The 25,198-nt window shown below is 39.5% G+C and overlaps 1 protein-coding gene across 1 annotated transcript; it reads right to left on the bottom strand.

Moving 5' to 3' along the window:
- Nucleotides 1-10,627: 10,627 nt before the first annotated feature.
- On the bottom strand, nt 10,628-25,148 carry DHFR (dihydrofolate reductase). Its single transcript, XM_040239449.1, has 7 exons — nt 24,973-25,148; nt 24,554-24,603; nt 21,884-21,989; nt 18,131-18,257; nt 15,746-15,861; nt 11,932-12,042; nt 10,628-11,863 (listed from the first exon to the last, which is right to left on the bottom strand). The coding sequence occupies exons 1-6, from the start codon at nt 25,056-25,058 to the stop codon at nt 11,964-11,966; spliced, it is 564 nt and encodes a 187-aa protein (XP_040095383.1). The 5' UTR covers nt 25,059-25,148; the 3' UTR covers nt 10,628-11,863; nt 11,932-11,963.
- Between the last annotated feature and the right edge of the window lie 50 nt (nt 25,149-25,198).

Raw genomic sequence — 25,198 nt, 5'->3', positions numbered from 1 at the left:
TTGGAGAATGTGTAATATAAAATTTCAGGACTTTGTATAAAAGTAGAATAATCAAGATGCTAGAATATTAGGACAAGCAAAGACAAATAAATCAATGCAGTAAAACAGAGAGTCCAGAAATAATATATGCAAACACATACTGTCCCTTGCTAAATGATAAAAACACTGCTACAGTCACGTGGGGGAAAGTATCAATGTTACCTTTTTAACAGGTGGCCTGGGAGCAATGGGGTATTTATATAGAAAATAAAATAAAATTTGACCCCTACTTCAGACCACTACAAAAAGTAACTTAAGGTAGATCACAGACCTAGATACGTCAAGTGAAACAATAACGTTTCTGAAAGAAAACAAAGGAAAAAGTCATATTGACTTTAGGCAAACAAATGTATCTAAAATAGTAAACAAAAGCAATAACATTAAAAGAAACCAAAAACCCCTGATATATTTAGCATCATTAAGATAAAGACCATCTGTTCATCAGAAGACACAACTAAGAAAGCATAAAGAAAAGAAAGCCACAGATTGAGAAAACAGCTTCAGTGCTTATATTTGACAGCTTTCTCAGAGTTACAGAATATACAGAACTACTACAAATCACTAAACTAACAAAATAAAACCCAAGCTTTGAAAAAATGGGCAAAAAAGCATTAACAAGCACCTTACAAAAAATATAGCCAAATGACTAATAAACATATGAAAAGGTGTTAGACATCATTAGTCATAAGAGAAATGCAAATTAAACCCCAAGGAGATACCATTATTCACTCATCAAAATAGCTAAAATTAAAAAGATGACAAATCCGAGTTGAAGAGGTTATGGAAGTATTAGAATATCTCAGATATCTCATAGATTGCTAGTAAGCAGAAGGTTGGCACAACCACTTTGGCAAATTGTCTGCCAGTGTCTACTAACGCTAAACATAGGCTCACTTGATGACTAGGCAAGTCCACTCTTAGATTTATAACCAAAGAGAAATGAGTACCTGTGTCTACCAAAGATAGGTAGAGGAACTGTTCATAATTCACTGCTTTAGAAATAATCCAAATATTCACCAACAGGAGAAGAGATAAACATAATGTACTATATATTTAGACAATGGACTATTTTCCAATTAAAAAAAAAAAACTATTGACACATGCAACAGTCAGGATGAACCTCACAGGTGTTATGCTGCAAAAAAGGTCTGACACAGAAGCTGGATGAAATCCAGTGTGTGAAAGACTAATCCAGTGTGAAGGGGGTCAGAATAGTGGTTGTTTGTGTGTGTGTGTGATTTTTAGATGGGGAATGGTCATCATGGAACTTTCTGGGATGTTGAAAATATTCTATATCTTGATCTGGATGGTGGTTACAGGGTGCATATAATTATAAAAAAATCTACTTTACAGTATGTATTAAGATTATTACAGTTTATGTCTTTCATTGAATATAGTGAAATTGAAAATGGCTCAGTCGTGTCTGACTTTACAACTCCATGAACCATGGAATTCTCCAGACCAGAACACTAGAGTGGGTAGCCTTTCCTTTCTCCAGAGGATCTTCCCAACCCAGGGATCAAACTCAGGTCTCCTGCATTGCAGGTGGATTCTTTACCAGCTGAACTACAAGGGAAGCCCAAGAATACTGGAGTGGGTAGCCTATCCCTTCTCCGGTGGATCGTCCCAGCCTGGGAATCGAACCGGGGTTTCCTGCCTTGCAGGCAGATTCTTTACCAGCTGAGCTATCAGGGAAGCCCTCACTGAATATATTACACCACAATTAAAAAAAAAAAAAGAAAGAAAGAAAAGAAAGAGGAACAGATTTTAAGTTTATGACTGAATTTTCACAAGGTGAGCTGCCTTGATCTCTTCTCATCACTATCCCCCAAGAGTAACCAGAATGTTGACTTCTTACACCATAAATTAGTTTTGTGTGTTTTTGAACTTTATATAAATTGAACTCTGGTATATTGATTCTTCTGTTTCTGTTTCTTTTACTTTTTACATTATATTTGTGAAATTTATTCTTTTGTGTGTAGCCGAAGTTCATTCATTTTTGCTGTATTAGCATTCTAGTGTAGGATTGTACCAAAATTTATCCATGCCACTGTTGATAGACATTTGGGTCATTTCTAATTTATAGCATTGATGTTTTTCAAAGTCTAGTCTGGTTTTGTTTTTAAATGTTCAACACTCTGCTTTTATGATAGGGCTATTTGACTTGTTCCTTTATCCTCTATATTTCTAATAAATTAGAATTTGGGACGGGTGCTTGATTCAATTCAGATTCAATTTTTTGGCAAAAGACTATATAGGTGTGCTGTGTACTTTGTCCAGTTTTGCTCCATAGGGGTTGTACCAGAGTATGCTGTCAAACTTTTCGGGTGCAATTTTAATTTTTCTTATTTTTAGTGATGTGAGCAGCTTTTCATATATGTAGGAGCCATTTGTATTTTTTCCTGTGCCCTTTTTGTTCTTATCTTTTGAGATTTTCCTATCGATCCTTTGCTTCTTTTCTTCTCTATCTTCAGGACTTTTTATATATTGTAGAGACTGAAACTTTCACAAAAAGTGCTTGATTTCCCAAAGCTCAATAAATCCCTGTGTTTTCTCTTAGTAAGATCTATGAATTGTTCTGGGTTTATTCAAGGGGAAATGATGACTTCCCTGGGTCCTTTTCTATTTAAAACTGGAAAGAATGAGATACCTACTTTCATCCCCAGTTATACATGACCTTGACAGATACTGTATACACTTTGCTGCAAATGTGTTGGCTTGTTCTTTATGTGGGCTTCCTCGTGGCTCAGCTGGTAAAGAATCTGCCTGCAATGAGGGAGACCTGGGTTCGATTCCTGGGTTGGGAAGATCCCCTGGAGAAGGGAAAGGCTACCGAAAGGCTACTAACTCCAGTATTCTGGCCTGGAGATTCCATGGGGTATAGTTCATTCCCTAGTTCATGGGGTCGTAAAGGGTTGGACACAACTGAGTGACTTTCACCGACTGACAGGCTGTTCTTTATGTGTCTGTGACCCCTTGCCAGCTCTCTGCCACCCAGCTGTCTGTTCTGCAGCCCACAGTGCATAAGCACGTGGTCCCTCTCCTCAGAAAAGTCTTGCTCTGTTTCTCCGTATTCACTGGGATTTCACCCTGGCATGTGAACCATCTTCACTTATGCATCCAGTTCCTTTCCCTTCACTTAGCTGTGAGCTGGGTTGCTCTTCTGACTCCTTCCTTCTTGCTGCCTCCTCTCCAGGGCCAGCCCCTTACCTCTGCTTTTGAACCCCCAGGGGGATATTCCTTCGTCATCATTTTTCTCTCGTGCTTTTGTCTATCTTCAGTCTTGGCTTCATTGACACCTTTCAGCGAACCTGTAAGTACATATTTCTCCCCATCATGAATCTTTCCCTAGAATATGTTTGCCAGTACAGTTCCTCATGTCCCTGATGGGAAGAGCCAAGTATATTACTATCAGAGCAGTAGGAGTTCTAGACTGGATCATGGCCTTAGGGTGAATAAGAAAGTTTATCACTGTGCCTTTCGGAACCCTAAGACTACATAAACCACACACACACACACATACACACACCCCTAAGACTACATAAACCACACACACACACACACAACCCTAAGACTACATAAACCACACACACACACACACGCAGGCACTCGGTCGAAACTTTCAAACTACAGCTTATCCTTATCCTGGTCCAGATCAAATTCCTGTTTAAAGTAAATGCCACTAATCTTTGTCAGGGAATAATGATTTGTTCTGTGTCTGTCTAGAACATGCTCCTGAGTGGTGGGATGGGAGTGAGCTGCTCGTCTTAGGGATGGTGGGGTGGGGTTTTCTTTTGATCACAGTGAGTCTCCCTCACCCCTGCAGACATGGGTCCATCCATGGTCCCTACATGGACCCCCCCTCTCACACTACACCTTCTCTTGGCCCATCATCTCAGATGCTTTCATCTTTTGATGCCTCCACATCTGGATCTCCATCACAGTCTTCTCTGTTGAGCAACAGGCTGGAAAATCCAGCTGCAAAGCCTCTCCACATGTCTGCGTGTTCAGAGGCACCTCAAACTCCACCTACCCCGCTGGAGGTAGCACCTCCCTTCTTGGTTCCTTTCTGAACTTCTCTGGGGTTTAATGCTCCTCTCTTCCCTAGATGCTCGGGCTAAAACCCTGTCCCGCCCCACTATGAGAGGTGGTTTCAGTGAGGGTTTGTTCCTTGCAACTAAGGTTTTGAATGGACATTCACGTCAAAACCTAGGCCTTCTCTCTCTGCCCAGTGCTCCTTCCACAATTTCAGGGCTAGGGCCATTGCCTTTGTGCTGATTTTAGCAGAGGGCCATGCAAAAATGGTACATTAATGACAATGAAGAGAGCTGTGATTGTGAGCATGAGTGGGAGGAAACAGCCAGTGAGGCGCACCAAATCCCCTCTCAATTTAAGCTAGACTAGTAGGAGGGTCCCGAAACCAGAAACAGGCCTTTAACAGAGTGCTTATTTGTACAATGCGTCCGTCTTCTCTCCTCTTTTTGGACCTAAATTGCTGTGTTTCCAGCCACCCCCTCCCACCACGTCCACTTGCCGCCCACCTTGCCAGGCAGGTGGGTAGACAGGTGGTCTCACCTGGGCACGTGGGCTTCTGCCCTTGAAGTCTCAAGGCTGCAGAGTACAAAGAATGCCAAGATCATGGTTTCTATCCACGTGTGGCCTTTTGACACACACGGTAATGAATATATTCCAGGTGCAAATTGTTCTTTCCCATGAGCTGTTTCTGCAGGTCTCCAGTGAGACAATTGCTGGTTCCACTTAACAGGGTGAAGGATGGAGCTGAGATGAAGCCTGGCTGTTTTCCTGCCCTCTTCCCTGGCTTTAGAATTTGTGTTGAAAAGTTAAAATACAAAACGCTGAAGCACCCCCACACACCTGCCTGTGGGGGCAGCAGGCTCCACTCTCCTGGCGGGCGCTCAGTGTTGCTTTTCAAGGGCTGAATGGGCAGGTTGCTGAAGCTGGGCAGTGAAAACACAGGCCCAGAGGGGTTCGCTCACCCCTGCGTTCCTCTGAAAATATGTCTCTACTTGACGATTACCTACCTGGCGGTCATCTTTTGAAACCGGCTGAAAAGAGCTTATTTTATAATCAACATTTCCCAGAAATCACTCACAAGCTACAGGCTATGGAAAGAAACAGAGTTTTGACAAACTGCATTCAGTGCACATATTGTCAAAAGTTTGCAGAGCTGAAGGCCAGCCCTTCGAATATTTTCAGATTTGGTTTTCCAAAGGAATGTTTTTTGAAGCTGCAAATATCTGGAGGCACGGATAAAAAGCAAAAGTGAGATGTGTTGGAGCTGGATTTTCAGGGGCAAGGGGCAACTTTTCATAACTATGAAAAGTTATAGTTCACTTTTTATTTTTCATCTAAGCTTGAAACATCATTGAACAATGGAGGAGGTGATAATTAAGACCCAATCATAAATCAAAACTCTCCAATCTGGTTGATATTCCATTTAGACTAACCCCAAACTCTTTAAGAAGAAGCATCCTGATAGACCAAGTATGACATTAGTGCTTAAGAAACTGTTGCCTCTATTTCAAAAAGCTTTCTGATGTGTAAAGGAAATAACTGCAAGGGGCATACAGCACAGTCACATTTTCAATTACTCTGATTACTGTGATGCTAAATGTTCTGCATTAACTTGACCAGGCTGTAGTGCTTGGTAATTTAATTAAACATGAATCCAGGTGTTGTTGTAAAGGTATTTTGTAGATACAGTTAACACCCACAATCAGTAGACCTTAAGTAAAGGAAACAACCCCTAACAACATGGGTGGGTCAAATGTGATCAGTTGAAGATCTTAGTAGCAAAAGCAGGTTTCTCTTTTTCCTGCCTGATAATTTAAAAAATTTGAAATATAGTTGATTTACAATGTTTTTTCAGGTATACAGCAAAGTGATTCAGTTACATACATATATAATATTGTATACATACATATAGAGATGTGGGTTTCATCCCTGGGTTGAGAAGATCCCCTGGAGGAGGAAATGGCAGCCTGCTCACATATTCTTTTTTTTGTAAATTATTTTTTATTGAAGGATAATTGCTTTGAGAATTTTGCTGTTTTCTGTCAAACCTCAACATGAATCAGCCATAGGTATACATATATCCCCTCCCTTTTGAACCTCCCTCCCATCTCCCTCCCATCCCACCCCTCTAGGTTGATACAGAGCCCCTGTTTGAGTTTCCTGAGCCATACAGCAAATTCCCATTGGCTATTTTACATATGGTGCTCCTGTATTCTTGCCTGAAAATTTCATGAACCAAGGAGCCTAGTGGGCTACAGTCCACGGGGTTGCAGAGAGTTGGACGTGACTGAGCAACTAAGCACAGTGCAGCATATGTATATATACCTACACACACACACACAGGTTATTACAAGTTATTGAATACAATTTCATGTGCTGTACAGTAGGTCCTTGATGCTTACCTATTTTATGTACAGTAGTGTGTAATCTGTTAATCATACTTTATCCCCCCTGCTCTTCTCCCCTTTGGAAACCATGTTTTTTTCCTATGTCTGTGAGTTTGTTTCTGTTTTTGTAAACATGTTCATTTATATTTTTAAGATTCCACAAAAATGATATCATATGGTATTGTCTTTGTCTGTCTGACTTAGTATGATAATCTCTAGGTCCATTCATGTTGCTGCAAATGGCATTATCTCATTCTTTTTTATGGCTAGTATTGCGTTGTATATATGTACCACATCTTTATCCATTCATCTGTCAGTGGACACTTAGGTTGCTCCTACGTCTTGACTATTATACAAAGTGCTGCTATGAACAACAAAAGCAGGTGTTTTAGAGAAGAAATTTTGCCTCAAGACTGCAGTGTCGACTGCTGGTTGAATTTCAGCCTGCTGGCCTCCTCTGCAGACTTCAGACTTGCTAGCCTTCACAATTAACTGAGTCAATTCCTTAAATCTCCTTATATATATACATACACACATACATACATATACATACATGTATATATGTATGCTAAGTCGTTTCAGTCGTGTCCGACTCTGTGCAACCCTATGGACTACAGCCTGCCAGGCTCCTCTGTCCATGGGGACTCTCCAGGCAAGAATACTGGAATGGGCTGCCATGCCCTCCTCCAGGGGATCTTCCCGACCCAGAGATCGAACCCATGTGTCTTACATCTCCTGCGATGGCAGGCAAGTTCTTTACCACTAGCGCCACCTGGAATTGACATATATATTTCTGATTCTATGGAAAATCCAGAGCAATTCAATCACATTGTGTACTTGAGTAGTAGCAGCAGTTTTTAAGATGGAAATTCAGAACCATTCAATCTGGATGGAACTTCTTCCTGCTCCTCTGAGTTTGTACTAAGTGAATTGACAGCACTCTTAACTTCAATTCAAATGTGACAAAATGCTGTCTAGGGAAGTGAGACGGATGTTTGGGTTGTCCGGCTGCCTGGAGATACACACAGGAGAGCCAGTGGGTAAGAGCCAGCAGAGAGCACTCACCAAATGAGACCCATAGGCTTTCCACTCACGACTTGAAACAAAGGCCTACAAAGGAGTAAGCTTTGAGGAGAGAATGTGAAGAAATCTATGCCGTTAAGAGCCTGTTGGGGAAGGACAGGTTTCCTAATCAGATGCAAAAGTCAAACAAGAATATATCCCACAATAGAAGAACACTTTTTACTAAATAGAATGACATAGGCAATGAGAATACAGGTAATATGCAACTAAAATCCAAGCCCAACATGTAATGTTAAACAAAGGCTCTAAATGACAAAATGACCGCCATGTGCAAAGAATGGTATTACTCTTTCCATTCTTTACAAGAGTCATCTAGTCTTTGCCCATGAATGAGTCAGTTTCCTAAAATACAGAGTTCTTTCCTAAGAAGACCCGCACTCTGCTTACATTTCTCACGACCACTAAAGAACAATTAGCATTAACTCTTTCCAGTCTTCTAGTTTCAAAAAACTCAACGGCCCGTACTAGAAGTGATAGCGATAAAGCGACCAAGTAAGTGAATAAACAGTTAATTCCACTTGGGGATTTTCAGTAAAAAAAAATATGGGAGACCCTTGTAAGTTAATGATTCCTCAAGAAACCAGGTGTTCTTAACCACAAAACCAAGCAGGCTTGTTTGGCAACAGAACCATGCAACAGAAGCACGGGACATGCCCCCAAACAACAAAACAACGGTGGCTTGAGACCCACATCCTGCCAGTGAGTTCAGTAAGTTAATGATCCCTTGGATATGCTCTCTGCACACATAAAAAACAATAACTTGTGGACCTAGCTTGACCACACAGGGACAAGAAAACCCCCCTGCCCAACCTGGAGGAGGAGCTGATGATGGAAGCATGTCTACTCAAGAAAGACAAAGTTCTTCTTCTCCATCTCCTCACTTTTCCTTTGATTATAAAACTATAGCCCAGGAAGTTCTCTGTGCATGGCACTGCCTCACCCATCCTCTTGTAAGCCTCACAAGCATCCTATTCTTATCTCTTTTCCTCTCGCTGAATTCTTTCTGCACTGAGACATAAAGGACTGTGGTACCAGAGCTTTTTGGAGCCCTCTGAAACAACACAAAATGATTTTCGAAGCAAGATGCATCTCCAAACTATTCAAAGATTCAAAAACAGAAAAATTGGAGGCGTAAGTCAAGTTATAATCCTGATCTTTCTGTCCCTTTCTGGCAAACTGCTCACCCAATCTGTTTTTTTTTTTTTTGTCTTCCACAGACTACATTTCCCAGGGTTCTTGCAGTTGGATGTGGTTATATGATAAAGTTTTGGTCAGTGGGATGTGGAAGAAAGTCACATGTAACCAGTTCCTGGACTGCCCTCACGGCCAGACCTCCCACAAGTGATCCTCCATGCTTTTTCCTTTTTGGCAACAATCCTGGAAATGCCTAGTGGAAGACAGACACCACAAGGTGGAATGAACCTGGCTCCCTTTATCACAACCTGGAGAGCTACCAGCTGACCGGAAACACCTGCGTTGGACTTCATCTGAGCAATAAACTTCCATGTGTTAAGTCATTGTGATTAGGGTTTTATCTGCTAAGGCAGTGAATTCTCAATCAACATGGTGAGTGAACAGCATTACTTTCACTTTTAACGTACTGGAGGGGAAGGGCACACGTTTGCTTTAATCTACTGATTGGGAATGTCATTTATAGCAATGTGGTTAATATAATTAAATGCCAAATCAGCCCCAAATGTGGATGCCACATAGAATTTAAAATTGAATATATGACAGAAGTGACTTAGCACAGATTTATCAGTTAAAAATAATTTCTCAGAATTTTAACAGCATGGTTCTATTATTTCAGTTTTTCTTTCATTTTCCTTTTTCCTTCCTTATAGGTATTTCAAATTCAGTAGGTCCACAGCCAAAATCCAATGCCACCAGAAAATCCTGTCACCTCCAACTTTAAAATCTATCCTGAATCAAAGTTTTTACTGCCCCCAATTCTCTAGTCTGAATTACCATCATTCCTCTGTCGAACCTGTAATTAATTGGTCTTCATGCTTCTATGTATTTTAAAATTGTAAAATAGTTTAAACTGTGCCTTTACACTCTTTACTATATAAATTAGTATGAAATTGTACATAATCATAAACATGGAATTGTTTTCAGTGCTTACATTTGCTGGTCCTGAGCATGTCATACTTTGGCCACATGATGTGAAGAACTGACTCATTGGAAAAGACTCTGATGCTGGTAAAGACTGAGGGCAGGAGAAGGGGACAATAGAGGATGAGATAGTTGGATGGCATCACTGACGCAATGGACATGAGTTTAAGTCCGGGAGTTGGTGATGGACAGGGAAGCCTGGCGTGCTACAGTCCATGGGGTCACAGTTGGACACGAATGAGCGACTGAACTGAACTGAGCATGTCAGCAGCCTCTTATTGCAAACACCTGGGACTCTGTCTAGTAGCTGGAGTAGCCCCATCAATGAGTGGATAAATACTCCTGCTTTCCTCCCCTCCATTTCCCAGATACTTCAGCAGTAATGAGTCTGTAACCCAATGGGAACCTGCTCACTGACCTTGAACTGGCCTTTTTACCTTCCTGGTTTTACTTTTCCACATACCAACTGATGCTTTCTGATATCATCTATCAAATAAATTGGTATTAGTGAGAATGCCACATCTGATGTGTGTGGATGGTACCCTGCTGTAGCTTTAATTTGCATTTCTCCAGTTAGGCAGGGACATCTTTATATATATTTTTGGTCATTTGAGTTTCCTCTTCTCTAATTGGCTTCCTTCTTTTTTGTGTCAGTATCTAAGATCTATAAATTCTGGATTCTAATAGTTTTCTGGTTATGTTCCTTGCAGAGAGCACCACTGTTTTCTTGTGGTTTGTTAAGTCTTCCTCAGTATTGGTTCCTATTTTTCTGTGTGATCTGTCTTTTCCCTCTAGGAAGATTTTAGGACATTTCTTTTTACTTCTGATGGCCTGTATCCTAATTTTACTGCTAAACATAAAGGGCTCTATTTATTAAGTCATTTTTTTAAATAAAAATGAGCACATAACACTTCAAAAAGTCTAATCACAACAGACATACCTATGCAGAAAATAACACTCCAAACTGGTACTATTAATAGTTTGTGACGTGCTTTTTCCCACACATTAACATTTATTAAACATTTTGAGTTGATACATAAGTTGCTTCTTAGCAGTTTTGGGCATTTTTCAGTCATCCTTTTTTTACTGCTGCAGATGTTACATTTTATAGACATATTAAGTAGTTCTTATTAATCAACATTTGGGTTCTCTCCAAGTTTAAAACAAAATTTTGCAACAAATATTCTTGGACCCATCTCTTTGTTCAGGAATAATTTTTAGAAGTGGAAGTTCTGGGTCCAAACCCAGAATATTTTGAATTTTAATTAATACTGCTAACTTACACACTAAAAAGGCTGTACCAATTTATAAGGCAGAAAATGCTATTTTTTAATATTAGTAATATAAATCTTTGCTAATAAGATGGGTAAAACATGGTTTAGTTTTCATTTTTTAATTCTGTGATGTTTAGTTTCTAACTTACTAATTTTGGTTTCTAGCAATATTCATTCTCAATTTATCACCTTTTAAAATTTTATGCATGATTTTAGGTTATCCTTTTTTGTAAAGAGCAGCTAATTCTTGTTCTATCATTGTAACATCCTGTGAAATCTCACTGAAGGTCAGAAACAAAGTTTTTAAAGGTCTCAGACGTTCTCTTAACCATCAAAAGGTAGTCTTGTACCTGTTCATCACTATCCTTGTGGAATGGTCTGAGTGAGCAGAATTTTTTTCAGTAGTGTGATCTCTATGGAGTAATTCTTAGTCCCTCTTTTGATCTAATTTAATAACTGAATGCTAGTTTTTCTGTTTATTGTCCATTTCTGACCTTTGAACTTACCCCCTAGCTCTACAGGCTCTGGTTTCAACTCTTGCCACCAGGGGACTCTCCCACTTTGGGTTGTCTTGATAGATATATTCTACCCTAGGTGGTGCTGGTAACCTATTCCTGGCCCTTAATGGGAATTCAGACAGTTACAGCAAGAAATGTTTTACAAATGGTATCTGATATAGACTAGTTAAGATTAATGGGGAATATACAACTAGGTAAAAAACAGATAACTCATGAGAACCTACTGAGAACTCTACTCAATGCTCTGTAGTGATCTAAGGTAAGGAAATCCAAAAAACAGGGGGTATATGTATATGTATAGCTTATTCACTTTGTTCTACAGCAGAAACTAACACAACATTGTAAAGCAAGTATACTCCAATAATAATTAATAAAAAAAGATTAATAGGGAATAAAAGTACATTGCTTAGAAATAATAGATCTAAAGTGAACAGAAGTCTCTACAACAAAAAAATATATAGTTTTCCTTGGCGGGGAGAAAGGCTTGAAATAGATGGGAAAACATTTTCACATTAATTGTTCTTTTCATATACTTCAAATTTGTACTTAATGCCTTTTTCCTCCTGGACATCCAAAGGAACACCTGGATATCTGTAAAAGAAGAAGATGTATAATTAAATATTACGCAAATATATCACACATGCAAATAGTAAGAAAAACTTCAAACTCTATAGAACGTTAGGAAATGAAACGTATAATTCTTCTTCCTTTCCTTCTTACTCCTAATTCTTCACCCCCAAACTAACCACTGTTAGCACACTGTATTATCCAGCTAATATGAAATTTCTTAAGGACGTTTTGTAAGTCTTAAACTTGCTATCAAATTTCTTGTGTGAGCAAAGGGAAAATAAAATTCAACCTTTAGCTGTCAGAGTGGAACTGAAGTTATATGTGATGTATGGATATTCTCGATTTCTGTTTAATCAGTAGACACGGCACCACTCTACTTCCCCACTGTGTGGCTTACTGCAAATCCTTTACGAGAATCACTGTTTATTTTTTCTGTGCCCTAACACTCACTTAGGTTGGTGTTCCCACCAGCTTCTAAGTCAAAACTCAGGCCCTCCTTTGGGTATATACTTAGAAGTGGGATTGCTGGATCGTATGGTAGTTCTACGTTTAGTGTTTTGAGGAGCCATCATACTGTTTTTCATAGTGGCTGCATTTTACATTTTACATTTCTATCAGTAGTGTGCAAGAGTCCTAATTTCTCCACATCCTTGACAACACTAACTCTCATTTTTCTGGTAAGTAAGTCACTTAGTAAGTGAAGTCTGGTAAGGCTCTTGAGGAGGTAATTGCATTTCCATGTTCATTACAACCAAGATATGGAAACTATAGCGACAAATGAAAATATAAAGAAAATATGTATACATAAAATAGACTATCATTCAGCTTTCAAAGAGAAGGACATCCTGCCAGCTGTAACAACATGGATGAACTTGGAGGACATTATGCTAAGTGGAATAAGTCAGTCACGGAAGGGCAGTATTGCATGATTCTTCTTACATGAAAAATCTACAGTGGTCAAATCCATGGAAGCAAGAGAGTACAAGGGTGGTTCACAGGGGTTGGGGGAAGAAGGAAACAGGGAGTAGCTGTTCAAAGGGTATATACAATTTCAGCAGGATAAGTAAGTCCTGGAGAGGTTCTGTGTGACACTGTGCCTATAGTTTACTGTATTGTACTGATGAGGGTAAAGAAGGAGAGTGAAAAAGCCAGCTAAAAGCTCAATATTAAAAAAACTAAGATCATGGCATCTGGTCCTATTACATCATGGAAAATACAAGGGGAAGAGGTGGAAGTTGTAATAGATTTCCTCTTTCTGGGCTCTAAAATCACTGTGGATGGTGACTGCAACCATGAAATTAAAGATGATTGCTTCTTGGCAGGAAAGCTATGACAAACCTAGACTGTGTTAAAAAGCAAAGACATCACTTTGCCAACAAAGGTCCGTATAGTCAAGGCTATGATCTCTCCAGTAGACACAAATGGTTGTGAGAACTGGATCATAAAGAAGGCAGAGTGCTGAAGAATTGAGGCTTTCAAACTGTGGTGCTGGAGAAGACTCTTTATAGTCCTTTGGACAGCAAGGAGATCAAACCAGTCACAACATGGATGACCTTACAAACGGAATACTAAGTTAGAGACTTCACTTTACATGATTCTGTTAATATGAAATATCCAGAATAGGCATATCTGTAGAGATAGAAAATAGATTAGTGTTCCCTAGAGCCAAGATGGGAGGGGAATAAAGAGCAGCTGCTAATGTGCACAGGGATTTTTTGGGGTGGTAGTGAAAATGTTCTGAACTTGAGATTGTGGTGATAGCCACAAAACTCTGAATATACTAAAAACCACTGAATTTTATATTTTGAATGGATGAATGTTGAGATGTGTGAATCATTTCTCAGTAAAGATGTTCATATTTTTTTTTCCTAAGAGTCAAAAAGCCAGCCCTGTATTTAAATTATAAAGGATTCTAAAAGGTCACAGCTTTGTAAGATGTCTGATTCAGAGCAACAGGGTTTCGAAAGGTATTTTAAAGGTATTTAATATGAAGCTGATTCACATAGTAATTTATTCTTTTTGTTAGTAGCAAAAAAAGAAAGGTAAAAAAGAGGGACAGCAGAGATCAGTATCCACAGGTGAGAATCAGCAATCTAAGCAGTACAAGAGAAAATAATCTGAGAAAAAGAAACACAGTTTTTAAAAACTGTATATACGGTGGTGGTTTAGTCATAAGTTGTGTCCAACTCTTTGCGACTCTGTGAACTGTAGCCTGCCAGGCTCCTCTACCCCGGGATTTCCCAGGCAAGAATACTGGAGTGGGTAGGCCTATCCCCTTCTCCAGCAGATTTTCCCAACCCAGGAATTACACTGTGTCTCCTGCATTGCAGGCAGATTCTTCACCAGCTGAGTTACCAGGGAAGCCCCAACTCTAGAAAGTGATATACTTTACTCTAAAGCTTTATAGTAAATATATATAATATATTTTACCCTGCAAAAGTATGACTTAATTGAGACTGGCCCTCATCATCCATTTATACAGACTCTGCTCTGAATGTTGCTTTTAGGAGGAATTTCCAAAATCAAACTTGCACTCAAAGAAAAACTGTTTTCAACTGAGAATGTCTGAAAGAATGTGTTAAGAGCTAGTCTAAAAGTGTTGGTATAATTAATCTTCTACTCTCCATAGCCAAGAGCTGAAAAGTGCTTTTAAACTAAAATGTTTTCACAATCAGTTTCATGCTAAAAGCACAAGTACAGAGTAAATCAAATGTAACCTCTTCTTCCACCTCCACCACTGCTAACTAAGTTCCTTCGTCTTTCACCTGGACTGCTGTAACCGGCCTCCCTCCTTCACTCCTGTCCCTCCAGCCCACTTCCCGTAACAGAACAGTTAAAGTGAAAGTGAAAGTTGCTCAGTGTCTGACTCTTTACGACCCCATGGACTATACAGTCCATGGAATTCTGCAGGCCAGAATACAAGAGTGAGTACCATTCCCTTTCCAGGGGATCTTCCCAACCCAGGGATCAAACTCAGGTCTCCCACATTGCAGGTGGATTCTTTACCAGCTGAGCCACAAGAGAAGCCCAAGAATACTGGAGTGGGTAGCCTACCCCTTCTCCAGAAGAATAGTATCACTCTCTATTCAGAACCCTCTAGCCTCGCCCTTGGTCTGATCCCTTTCCGGCCCCTCCTCACTCACAATGCCCACAGTGGCTTTCAGTTTCAGGAAACATGCTAGGCTTGTTTCTGCCCTCAGGTCTCTTGCACTAGCTACTTCTGGTTTTTGGAATGCTCTTCTCAGGTCTTTGTGTGGCTGGCTTCTTGCTGTTTAGCTCTCAGTGTAGGCATCACTGTTCAGAAATGACTTCTCAGACTATACAGCATCTACCACATTGCAGTATTTCAATTCACTGCACAGCAACTCTTTGGATGCTTATCTGTTATTCACCCCCCTCCTCCTCTTATTAAAAATGTGATCTGGAGCATAGTGATAGTACATCACCTGTCTAGGTAAGCACTGTATCCCCTAAGGCAGTGGTCTGATCCTGAATAAGCAGAGATCTCACAGAATGAACTAAGGCCGACTCTCTAGATTTCAGCAAAATCATTAAAACCTGAACCTTCCCAAGTGTGTTAAAGCCGATACCCAAAATTCCTATAGCATATGTCTATAAAACACATTACTACCTTGAATTCTATCTGAAGACACATTCTCTTTTTTATAGTTCTTAAGCAGGAAAGCCAAAGGTGCTTCAGACTAATTGATAACATTTTACTTACTCTGGAAGAAGTTTATATTTTTCAAAATCAATTTCTGGGAAAAACACATCACTTTCAAATTCTTGCATGATCCTTGTCACAAATAGTCTAAGATGGCCTGGCTTGTTCATGGCTTCCTTTGAAATAGAACAAAAGGCATTAATTTCCTTATTTATCTGTGTCTAAAGCTATAGAAACGCTAATATTTTTAATTACTTCCAAAGTATGCTATAATTATCCTGTTCTTCACTTTGGGTCCCTGCTAAGTACGGGTCTCATACTTCACTTTGGGTCTCGGCTAAGTATGACTTAGCTGAGAACGGCCCTAATCATTTATCAATAATTGCAAGGGTGAATTCAAATATACTCTGGGCTCTAGTTTGCTTGCATAAACTCTTTTTGCATCTAAGCATTCAATCTGTCTTTTATCTTTGGTTGTTGTTTAAGAATTAAAACCCCCAAATTATCTACTTTCCCTCCATGGGAAAAACTTACATATATATATATGTATATATGGCTAAGATAGTAATTTCATGAAACTTCGACTAATGAAAATCCCAAGGGCATACTTAGCACCTTTACATAAAATTTAATAATGCTTCAATTTCTCAGCAGATAGTCACAATGCTAGTAGGTAACACATTCTGTCTGTTGTTGCCAATGATTGCATTCGGTCTTATATAGAGACAGTGCCACTGCCTATAACACTGTTGCTAGTTTCTACAGAAAAAACTTCCTTGGAACAAATATCTTTAAATTCGAATACAAAGTCAGGAGTCAGTCCCAACTGCAGCTCTAAGAAAGCAATAATTCTTGAGTTTGAAATAGCTTACAGAGATAAAACGAAACAAAACAAACCTACAAAACCATATTCATATAAATTCAAGTGTTTGTAACCCTTAAGATTCCACCTAAAGGTCATAGAACAAATTTTACTTTTTATTTTCAATACTATGGCTTCCATTAAATCAGTTTTTCTCTTGCCCTAACCAAATAAATTCAATTGTACCAAAAATTAGAAAAACTGAAGGGACTAATCACAGTAGCATTTGAAGATCTATATCAAAGTTAATGATATTTGTACAAGTATATGTATGACTGAGTCCCTTCACTGTTTACCTGAAACTACCACAATGTTGTTAACTGGCTAAACCCAATATAAAATAAAAAGCTTAAAGTTTGGAAAAAAAGTAATAGTTAATGATATTTGGTCCACTGTTTCTGTACAGAGTCAGATGGTAAACATTTTAAGCCTTGTGGGTCATAGAGTTTCTTACCTTTGTAGCAAAAGCAGTCATAAACATCAATAAACCGATAGGCATGGCCATGTTCTAATGAAACTCTGTTTACGAAAACAGGCTGGTAGATTTGAATGTTCTACAAGTCATTGTGATGTGAAGTAATCCCTAGTGAATTCATCACCTAGGGATTCTACTTCTTTATTTATATGCATTTAGATATATCAAATTATATAAATGTATTTAAGTACTTATATCATTTAGAATACATTTTCAAGTGACTGCGGTATTGAACCATCCAACATATGATAGACACTGAAGAAAGGATTTATTTTCTTAAAAAATTCATACTTGGCCAAAAAGACCAAAGAAAAATGTCCATTTTCCCCCTATTACAAATGGAGGAAATAAAGGTTGTAGAAAGAGGAACACAAAAAACAAGAATTTTTATAATCTCACCTGGGATCTTGGTATACCTCTTCTTTCTAAAATAATTTCAGTGTTCATATATTACCACAAGCCACCAAAGGATAGGGGCTGACTTTTTTTTCTCCCCATAAATGTTCATCTTTCATCAATGTTATAAAATTCTATTTATTAACCTCAGCATTTTCTAAAGCTGGAGGTCTTCTGGTATCAAGCAAAAGGAATGATTTTCTATTTTACATACTGTCTTCCTTTATGATATGAAATCATGTAACACTTTCTCCCTATCCTCATTTTAAGTGAAAACTGTTGAGGGAGTCTTCTGTTTTTAATTAGCTCATATCCATCTAATCACTATATATCAATGGACAGCCACAGCCTTTTCTCAGTAAGGAACATATTTATCCTGAAAAATAGATGATAACTCAGTGTATGCCGGGCACATACAGAACAGTAAACAATGCAATGCAAATATAATTCTCAGGCAGGGTTTAGAATGTTTTTAAAATTGGAAACATCAACTATTTTGAATTGAAAATAAATTGGTATAGACCTAAAAACTTACTTTAAGTTTCATTTAGTTTGTGTGATAGTGTCAAAAAATGAGTAATTCAAACTGACAGTATGTCTAATTTATAGAAATAACACGCTTTGCTCATGGCTTATTTTTTCAGAATTCAGATGGCAGGGAAGCTGAAAGAGGGTAGACTATTTCTTTATATTCACAGATAATTTTACTTACCTTATAAACAGAACTGCCTCCCACTATCCAAACCATGTCTACTTTATTTGTTAATTCTGGATCTTCAATAAGTTCTAAGGCATCATCCAGACTTTTGGCAAGAAAATGAGCTCCCTTTGGAGGTTCCCTGAGATTAACAGAAAGAATTATACATAATATCTACAAACACCATTCATATTAGTAAAATAATCTCACTAGGAAGCAGTAATTATAAAGTAAAAATCATCATAAACATAAAACCTTTCAATAAAAAGCATTTAGCATCAGTATGGCCCATGGCCAATAATTCAACCCTATTTATGTACAGTCCACAATGAATCAAAACCAAAACCACCTGGGATATCGCATGATATGTGTGGTAGAAAGATCACAATGGTGGTTGTTTCTGGAGGGAAGGGGTAAAGATTCACCCATAAGGGACTCGAGGCAGCTTTCTGGGAGTGACAGTAACATTCTCTATCTTTGATATGGGGTTATACAGGTGCATGTTGTTGCTGAGTTGCTAAGTCATGTCCAACTCTTTGTGACCTCATGGACTGCAGCACACCATGTTTCCCTGTCTTCCAGCATCTCCCAGAGTTTGCTCTAACTCATGTCCATTGAGTCAGTAATGCTATCTAACCATCTTATCCTCTGCTGCCCTCTTCTTTTACCTTCAATCTTTCCCAGCATCAGAGGCATAGGTGCATACATTTGTTAAAATGTAGGAAATGTACACATAAGACAAAAATGTACATTTTGTTGTACATAGTATTTATTTCAAAAGAAAAACAGTAAAGTAATATTAAACTCTAGTTTTCTAAGTTGATTTATGTTGTAGCAGGTAATTCATTCCTTTTATTGTGGAATAATATTCCATAGCATGGATATAGCCCATTTTGTTGATCCATTCATCAGTTGATGGACATTTGGGATGTTTCCATTTTTTGGCTACTATGTATGATGCTGCTTTGCATATCTGTGTACAGGTTCTTATGTAATTATGTTTTCATTTCTCTTGGGTATATACCAAGGGTTGGGTTGCTGGGGCATATGATGATTCTATGTTTAATGCTTTGAGAAAATGCCTGTTTTCCAAATGTGGCTGCATAATATTTCTTTTAAAGCCACAACTGGATTGTCTAGAAAGCTTCGGAAAGGCATTTTTTCCTATACCTCATTAAGGAAACACTTACCCAAAATGACTAATACCTGGCAGCAAATTTTGGGGCTACTTTGAGGATTCAGTTTCTTTTTACACTGGGGGTGGTGGTGGTAAGAAACGGAATCTATCTAAAAGCTTACACGAATTAGAGATTTACCTGTGTGAATCTCCCCACTTTTATTTAGGACCTAGCAGTGCCTGGCACACAGCAGGTGCTCAGGATATACGTGGAACCGACCAAGAGGAGGGAAGCAGAAGGAAGGACAGAAAAATAACTCTAAAATTTTTCCCTAACTGGTATCCTTATTTCCTCGGTGCACTTGGCAGTAAAGATTTAAAATTTTCTCTTGGTAATAAAGATTTAAAATTTTCTCTCTGCCTTATAAAAAAAATGAAAATACACCAACAAATGTTATATATAAATACGTAAGAAAAAACCAAATCCAATTACATACACCATAGGGGGTTCATAAGGAAGAAATTGGAGATATGCTTCCCCAACTGAAAATCTCCCCCAGTGAGATTTATGTTCGTTTTAGCTCAAGTTGGCCATAAACTTAAGTAGTATTCAAGAATATGTTATTAAAGAGTCTCTGGGAATGGCAATACAATCAGTGAATTTCGATTCTACCAAGTAAAGAGATAATCAGAATATCCTAGCAACCAGGAGAGACCAGCATGAAGACTGGGGCAGATGGCAAGACATATTCCCCTACCCAAAGGCAATCAGTGCAAATATTCTGGTATACTTTCATGTTTTTAACCTATACCATTCTAGGAGGGATTTGGGAGAAAATCTACACAAGTCTAAATCCCCTTGGGCTATAGTTGTGCAGTGTTTTTTCCTTCCCATGGTCTTTGATATATTCACTTGGCTAGGCTATGGTACTCAGTTATTTAGACAGCAATCTAGGTGTCGTCATGAAGGTATTTTGTAGATGTGATTAAAGCTGATAATTAGATGACTTTAATCTGGGTAGACCTAATTCAAGGGGTTGAAAGGTCTTAAGAACAGATCTGAGGCTTCCCTGAAGAAATCAGTGGGCAGCAGCTTCAGCCCCTTCTGGAGTTCCTGCCTTGTCCTTCCTGATGGTCTGCCCTAGAGGTATTTGGATTTGCCTAACCAGCCCCCACAATGGTATAATTCCTTGCAATAAAAGTCTTTTACCTATCTATCTGCTACTGGTCTCATGCTCTGGTTGAACCCTAATAATACACATGGGAAAGGAACATTATGACCCCTGTTCTTAAGGAAGCAGTACCCTAGGATACTGCATTCTTTTTCTGCTTAGATTATTAGTTTAAGAGAGAATAATTACCATGCCAATTCCAGACTTCCTCTTATGGTATAATTCAGGTGTTCCCCCTCCCCACCAAATCCCTTGGAGTTCAGAAGTTATCTTAGTGAGCTAGGACCAATGTAAACAGTAACAAAAAGAAACAAAATAGAAAGCCCATGCAGAGTAAATGCCGTGGAAGCCTTGGTGCAGGACAAAGCACTGGAGCTGACTTGATGAACAGCCTTAATGCTATTACCTGAACCACCTCTCCCTCCTCACCCTGACGAGTCCCCAGGGCATTTCCAGGCATCCAGGTCTATGTCACCTAATGTTAGATTGGTGAACAGAAAAATTCCTTGCACAGGTCAACTAAAGACACTCGAGAATCCCTTGGAAATGCTTCCATTTCAAAACTTTGAAATTTTTAACCTTCAGACATTGGGTAAAGAGCCTAAGTACAAAATATTATTTAATACCCAAATAACAGAGCACAAGATGAAATAACAGAGCACAGTTTTTAGCTTATTCTAAAACTTACATCTTAGGGTATTTAGGGATAGGTACAGAGAAAGGATAACCACTTAATTTTGGTAAGTTCCAAAACACATGTATTTTGATTTTATGTGAAACTAGAGTTTCTTAAGTTACATTATATAACTGATATTTAAGTTTACTGAATAATGGTTCAAGGAAACTCACAAATTTATTACCATAGTTAGATTTAATGTAACTTGTCAAGTGATGAAATCAATCCGTTGAGTAACAGAATAAGTTACTGTCATGAGGCAAATAACTGCTACTTCATTTTCTGTAATCACCTTTATGATATTAAGTAGTTTCATCCATAGTAACATTCATACTATTTCAGTCATATACTAAACCTCTACCAAAGAATTGATGCTTTTGAACTGTGGTGTTGGAGAAGACTCTTGAGAGTCCCTTGGACTGCAAGGAGATCCAACCAGTCCATTCTGAAGGAGATCAGCCCTGGGATTTCTTTGGAGGGAATGATGCTGAAGCTGAAACTCCAGTACTTTGGCCACCTGATGCGAAGAGTTGACTCACTGGAAAAGACTCTGATGCTGGGAGGGATTGGGGGCAGGAGGAGAAGGGGACGACAGAGGATGAGATGGCTGGATGGCATCACCGACTCGATGGATACGAGTCTAACTCCGGGAGTTGGTGATGGATAGGGAGGCCTGGTGTGCTGTGATTCATGGGGTCGCAAAGAGTCGGACTCGACTGAGCGACTGAACTGAACTGAACTGAAACCTCTACCATAAGAAATGGAACACAATTTTCTTGCAGCGAGTTTGTTATAGTACTTACTTGAGTTCTCTACTGAGAACTATATTAATTCTGTCCTTTAAAGGTCGATTCTTCTCTGGAATGGAGAACCAGGTCTTCCTACCCATAATCACCAAATTCTGTTTACCTTTAAAATCACATGGAAAGAATTAATATATTTTGGGAGCATACATATATATTTTTATATACTTATACATATATGCATAGATATGATGGTCATAGTGACACCTAGTGGATCTGCTTTAAAAATTAAAATTTAAAACAGCTTTACCAAAATTTATCATGTCATCCATTATCTAAGTCCAGTAACTATTATTCCCTTTGCCTTTAGCCAATTTATAACCAATATATAGCTTTAATCAACTGTAATCATGTATATTATAGTAGTTAAAAGCAAAGATACTGGAATGAAGTGCTAAAATTGAATGTATTCTGTCATCTATTAAGCAAGTCATGTTTATTTCCTGTTCTTTATTTTCCTTACCTATAAAATGGAGATAACAATGGTTCCTTGTAGAGTTGTTATGGGTATTTAAGACTTATTGTTATGGGTAATTGAGTTGTTAACTTTAAGTTGTTATGGGTATTTAAGGGCTTCCCTGGTGGCTCAGATGAAAAAGCGGCTGCCTACAATGCAGGAGACCTGGGTTTGATCCCTGGGTCGGGAAGATCCCCTGGAGAAAGAAATGGCAACCCACTCTAGTACTCTCGCCTGGAAAATCCTATGGACGGAGCAGCCTGGGAAGCTACAGTCCATGGTGTTGCAGAGTCGGACACGACTAAACGACTTCACTTCACTTCACTTCTGGTGGCTCAGCTGGTAAAGAATTCGCATGCAATGTGGGAGACCTGGGTTCGATCCCTGGGTTGGGAAGATCCCCTGGAGAAGGGAATGGTACCCACTCTGGTATTCTGGCCTGGAGAATTCCATGGACTGTATAGACCATGGGGTCCCAAAGAATTGGACATGACTGAGCGACTTTCACATATATACATAATATTTGCATACTTTATATATTTAAATTACAGTAATTTTTCTTAAATTAGACTTCCCTGGTGGCTCAGATGGTAAAGTATCTGCCTACAATGCGGGAGACCTGGGTTTGATCCCTGGGTGTGAAAGATCCTCTGGAGAAGGAAATGGCAACCCACTCCACTCCTGCCTGGAAAATCTCATGGGAGGAGCCTGGTAGGCTACAGTTCATGGGGTCGCAAAGAGTCGGACAGGACTGAGCGACTTTACTTTACTTACTTAATTTTTCTTAAAGATAGCTGCTTAATATTCCAAGCAATGAGCTTAAAACATTATCAATTGTGCCTCTATGCTTCTCTTTCAAGTATACTGCTTCTATAAAAACTTTACATATGTAGCTTCCATTTTTGTTTAATTACTTAGGAGGAAAAAACCTTGGGAGTTGGATATCTGGATCAAAGGAACATATACATTTCTATGATTCTTGACATGTTCTGAGACTATCAAACGAGTGCATGTATCTGTTTTCTTGAAGAATCATCATTAGTTTGATTTTTTCAAAACAAAACCATGAAATTTACAAACTGCAAAAAATTTTATTTTCCTCCAAGAATAAACACCACCCCACCACCCCCTGTAATTCAGAGAACCCTTATACAATAGGCACTATATTTTCAAGGACAGAACTTTATGTGTTCAATAAGGAGATTATCAACTATTAATGGAGCTAACAGGTGAGGAATTCTGATGAGGAAAATGGCACAAACCTAACAACTAAGGTAGAAGGGATGAATGAAGGACGTAGGGAGACAGCCAAGACATCCTTGGTACCCTTTCATTCATTCATCCAAGAAATACTATATTTACTGAAAACAAGCAAACAGGCAGAGGATGCTCTTATTAGCAGACCATACTTAAGATTCTTGAGAGCGTTCATGTCAATCCTTTGCCTTAAAGCTCTTGCCATCTTGTCTTGACCAGTGATTCAAGGGCCAAATCCAAGGACCTTTTATCCCTGCCACTACAGTTATGCTGCATCTGCTCCTTTCTGATTTATGGTCCCCCTGTTTACGCTGCTACTGCTCCTCCAATGGACAAAGATACACTCCTCTTAGGTTTTAAATGGTCCTGTCCCTCATGCCCATATTCTTTTCCCTGGTTATCCTCTTCTTGCCAGTGGTTCAATTCACCTCGTTCCCTGGGCCTGAAGTTGTCTCGAATATCCTACAAGCACTTCAAAATCGTCATCATTAGAGCTGCTCACTATTCCCCATGTCACTCAGACTATCAAACTGGAAATGAGAGTTCATCCTTGCCTTACTGCACCACCTTCAACTTTCGGATCTCCAAATCGAGCATCTTGTAACCGTTTTTTGCCCTTTGTCCTATCCATTGCCATTCAGACATTATCATCTTACAGCAGCAGCGATTTCAAAAGCCTCTTCCGTTCTCCTTTGCGAGCGCTGACCTCCACAGAAGCCTTTACCTAGCTTCCAATTTTGCCCAATACCTGAATTGTACGCGCCCACATCAAATTTCAAATAAACTTTTTTTTAAAGGAATGTTTAATGAGTCTTGGGAACTGTATACACATTGATGTTAAGACAAAAGGTCCAAGACAAACATGAGAAACTTTTCACTTAAGTAAAATTTGCACTGGTAAGCTTCCTCAGGCAAGACCTTTGGCAAACTTGAAGCACTTAAAAATGCCGCATTACCTTCTTCTGAAGAGATTGTAGTCATTCTTTGGAAATACTTGAATTCATTCCTACAAGTTAAGAGAAACACGCAGTTCCTCAGAATGTGATCCCATGGGCTTAAGCTCTAAAGCCCCCCGACAAACGGGGCGCTGGTTGCGGGGTGGTGGTGGGGACCTCCAGGGCTGGGATTTTGCTCCCGGGGTAGGAGCCGGGAGTAAAGGTGTAGCCGGGCTGCTGGAGCCGGACGTAAATCAATAACTTGCCGCCAGGCTCCGGACGCAGAATGAAGCCCAAGCCTAGCTCTCGCCAGCTCAGGTCACGAGACCGACCCCTCCTCCTCCCAGCGTCGGCGCGACGCGTCCCAGCTATCCCGATCAAGGGCCGTTGGCGCCAGCTTCCACTCTCGACCCATCCACCTCCCCGGGCTCAGCAGATACCTGAGTGGTGGCCAGGGCAGGTTCCCGTTCTTGCCGATGCCCATGTTCTGGGACACAGCGACGATGCAGTTTAGCGGACGAACCATGACAGCGGCAGGAAACACTTTCTAGCTAGCCGTGAACCCCGAGCTCCGCACAGTCAGCCAGCTTGGCGCGAAATTTTGGCCGTCCCGCCCCTCCAGCCCTATTTGTGTAGGCGAGACCGCGCCCCCGCCCCGCCCCCCGC

This window comes from Oryx dammah, unplaced genomic scaffold, assembly GCF_014754425.2.
Source record: "Oryx dammah isolate SB20612 unplaced genomic scaffold, SCBI_Odam_1.1 HiC_scaffold_5, whole genome shotgun sequence".
Lineage (NCBI taxonomy): Eukaryota > Metazoa > Chordata > Mammalia > Artiodactyla > Bovidae > Oryx > Oryx dammah.
The sequence above is the reverse complement of the archived record's forward strand: the minus strand, read 5'-3'. Positions and strand labels throughout refer to the sequence as shown.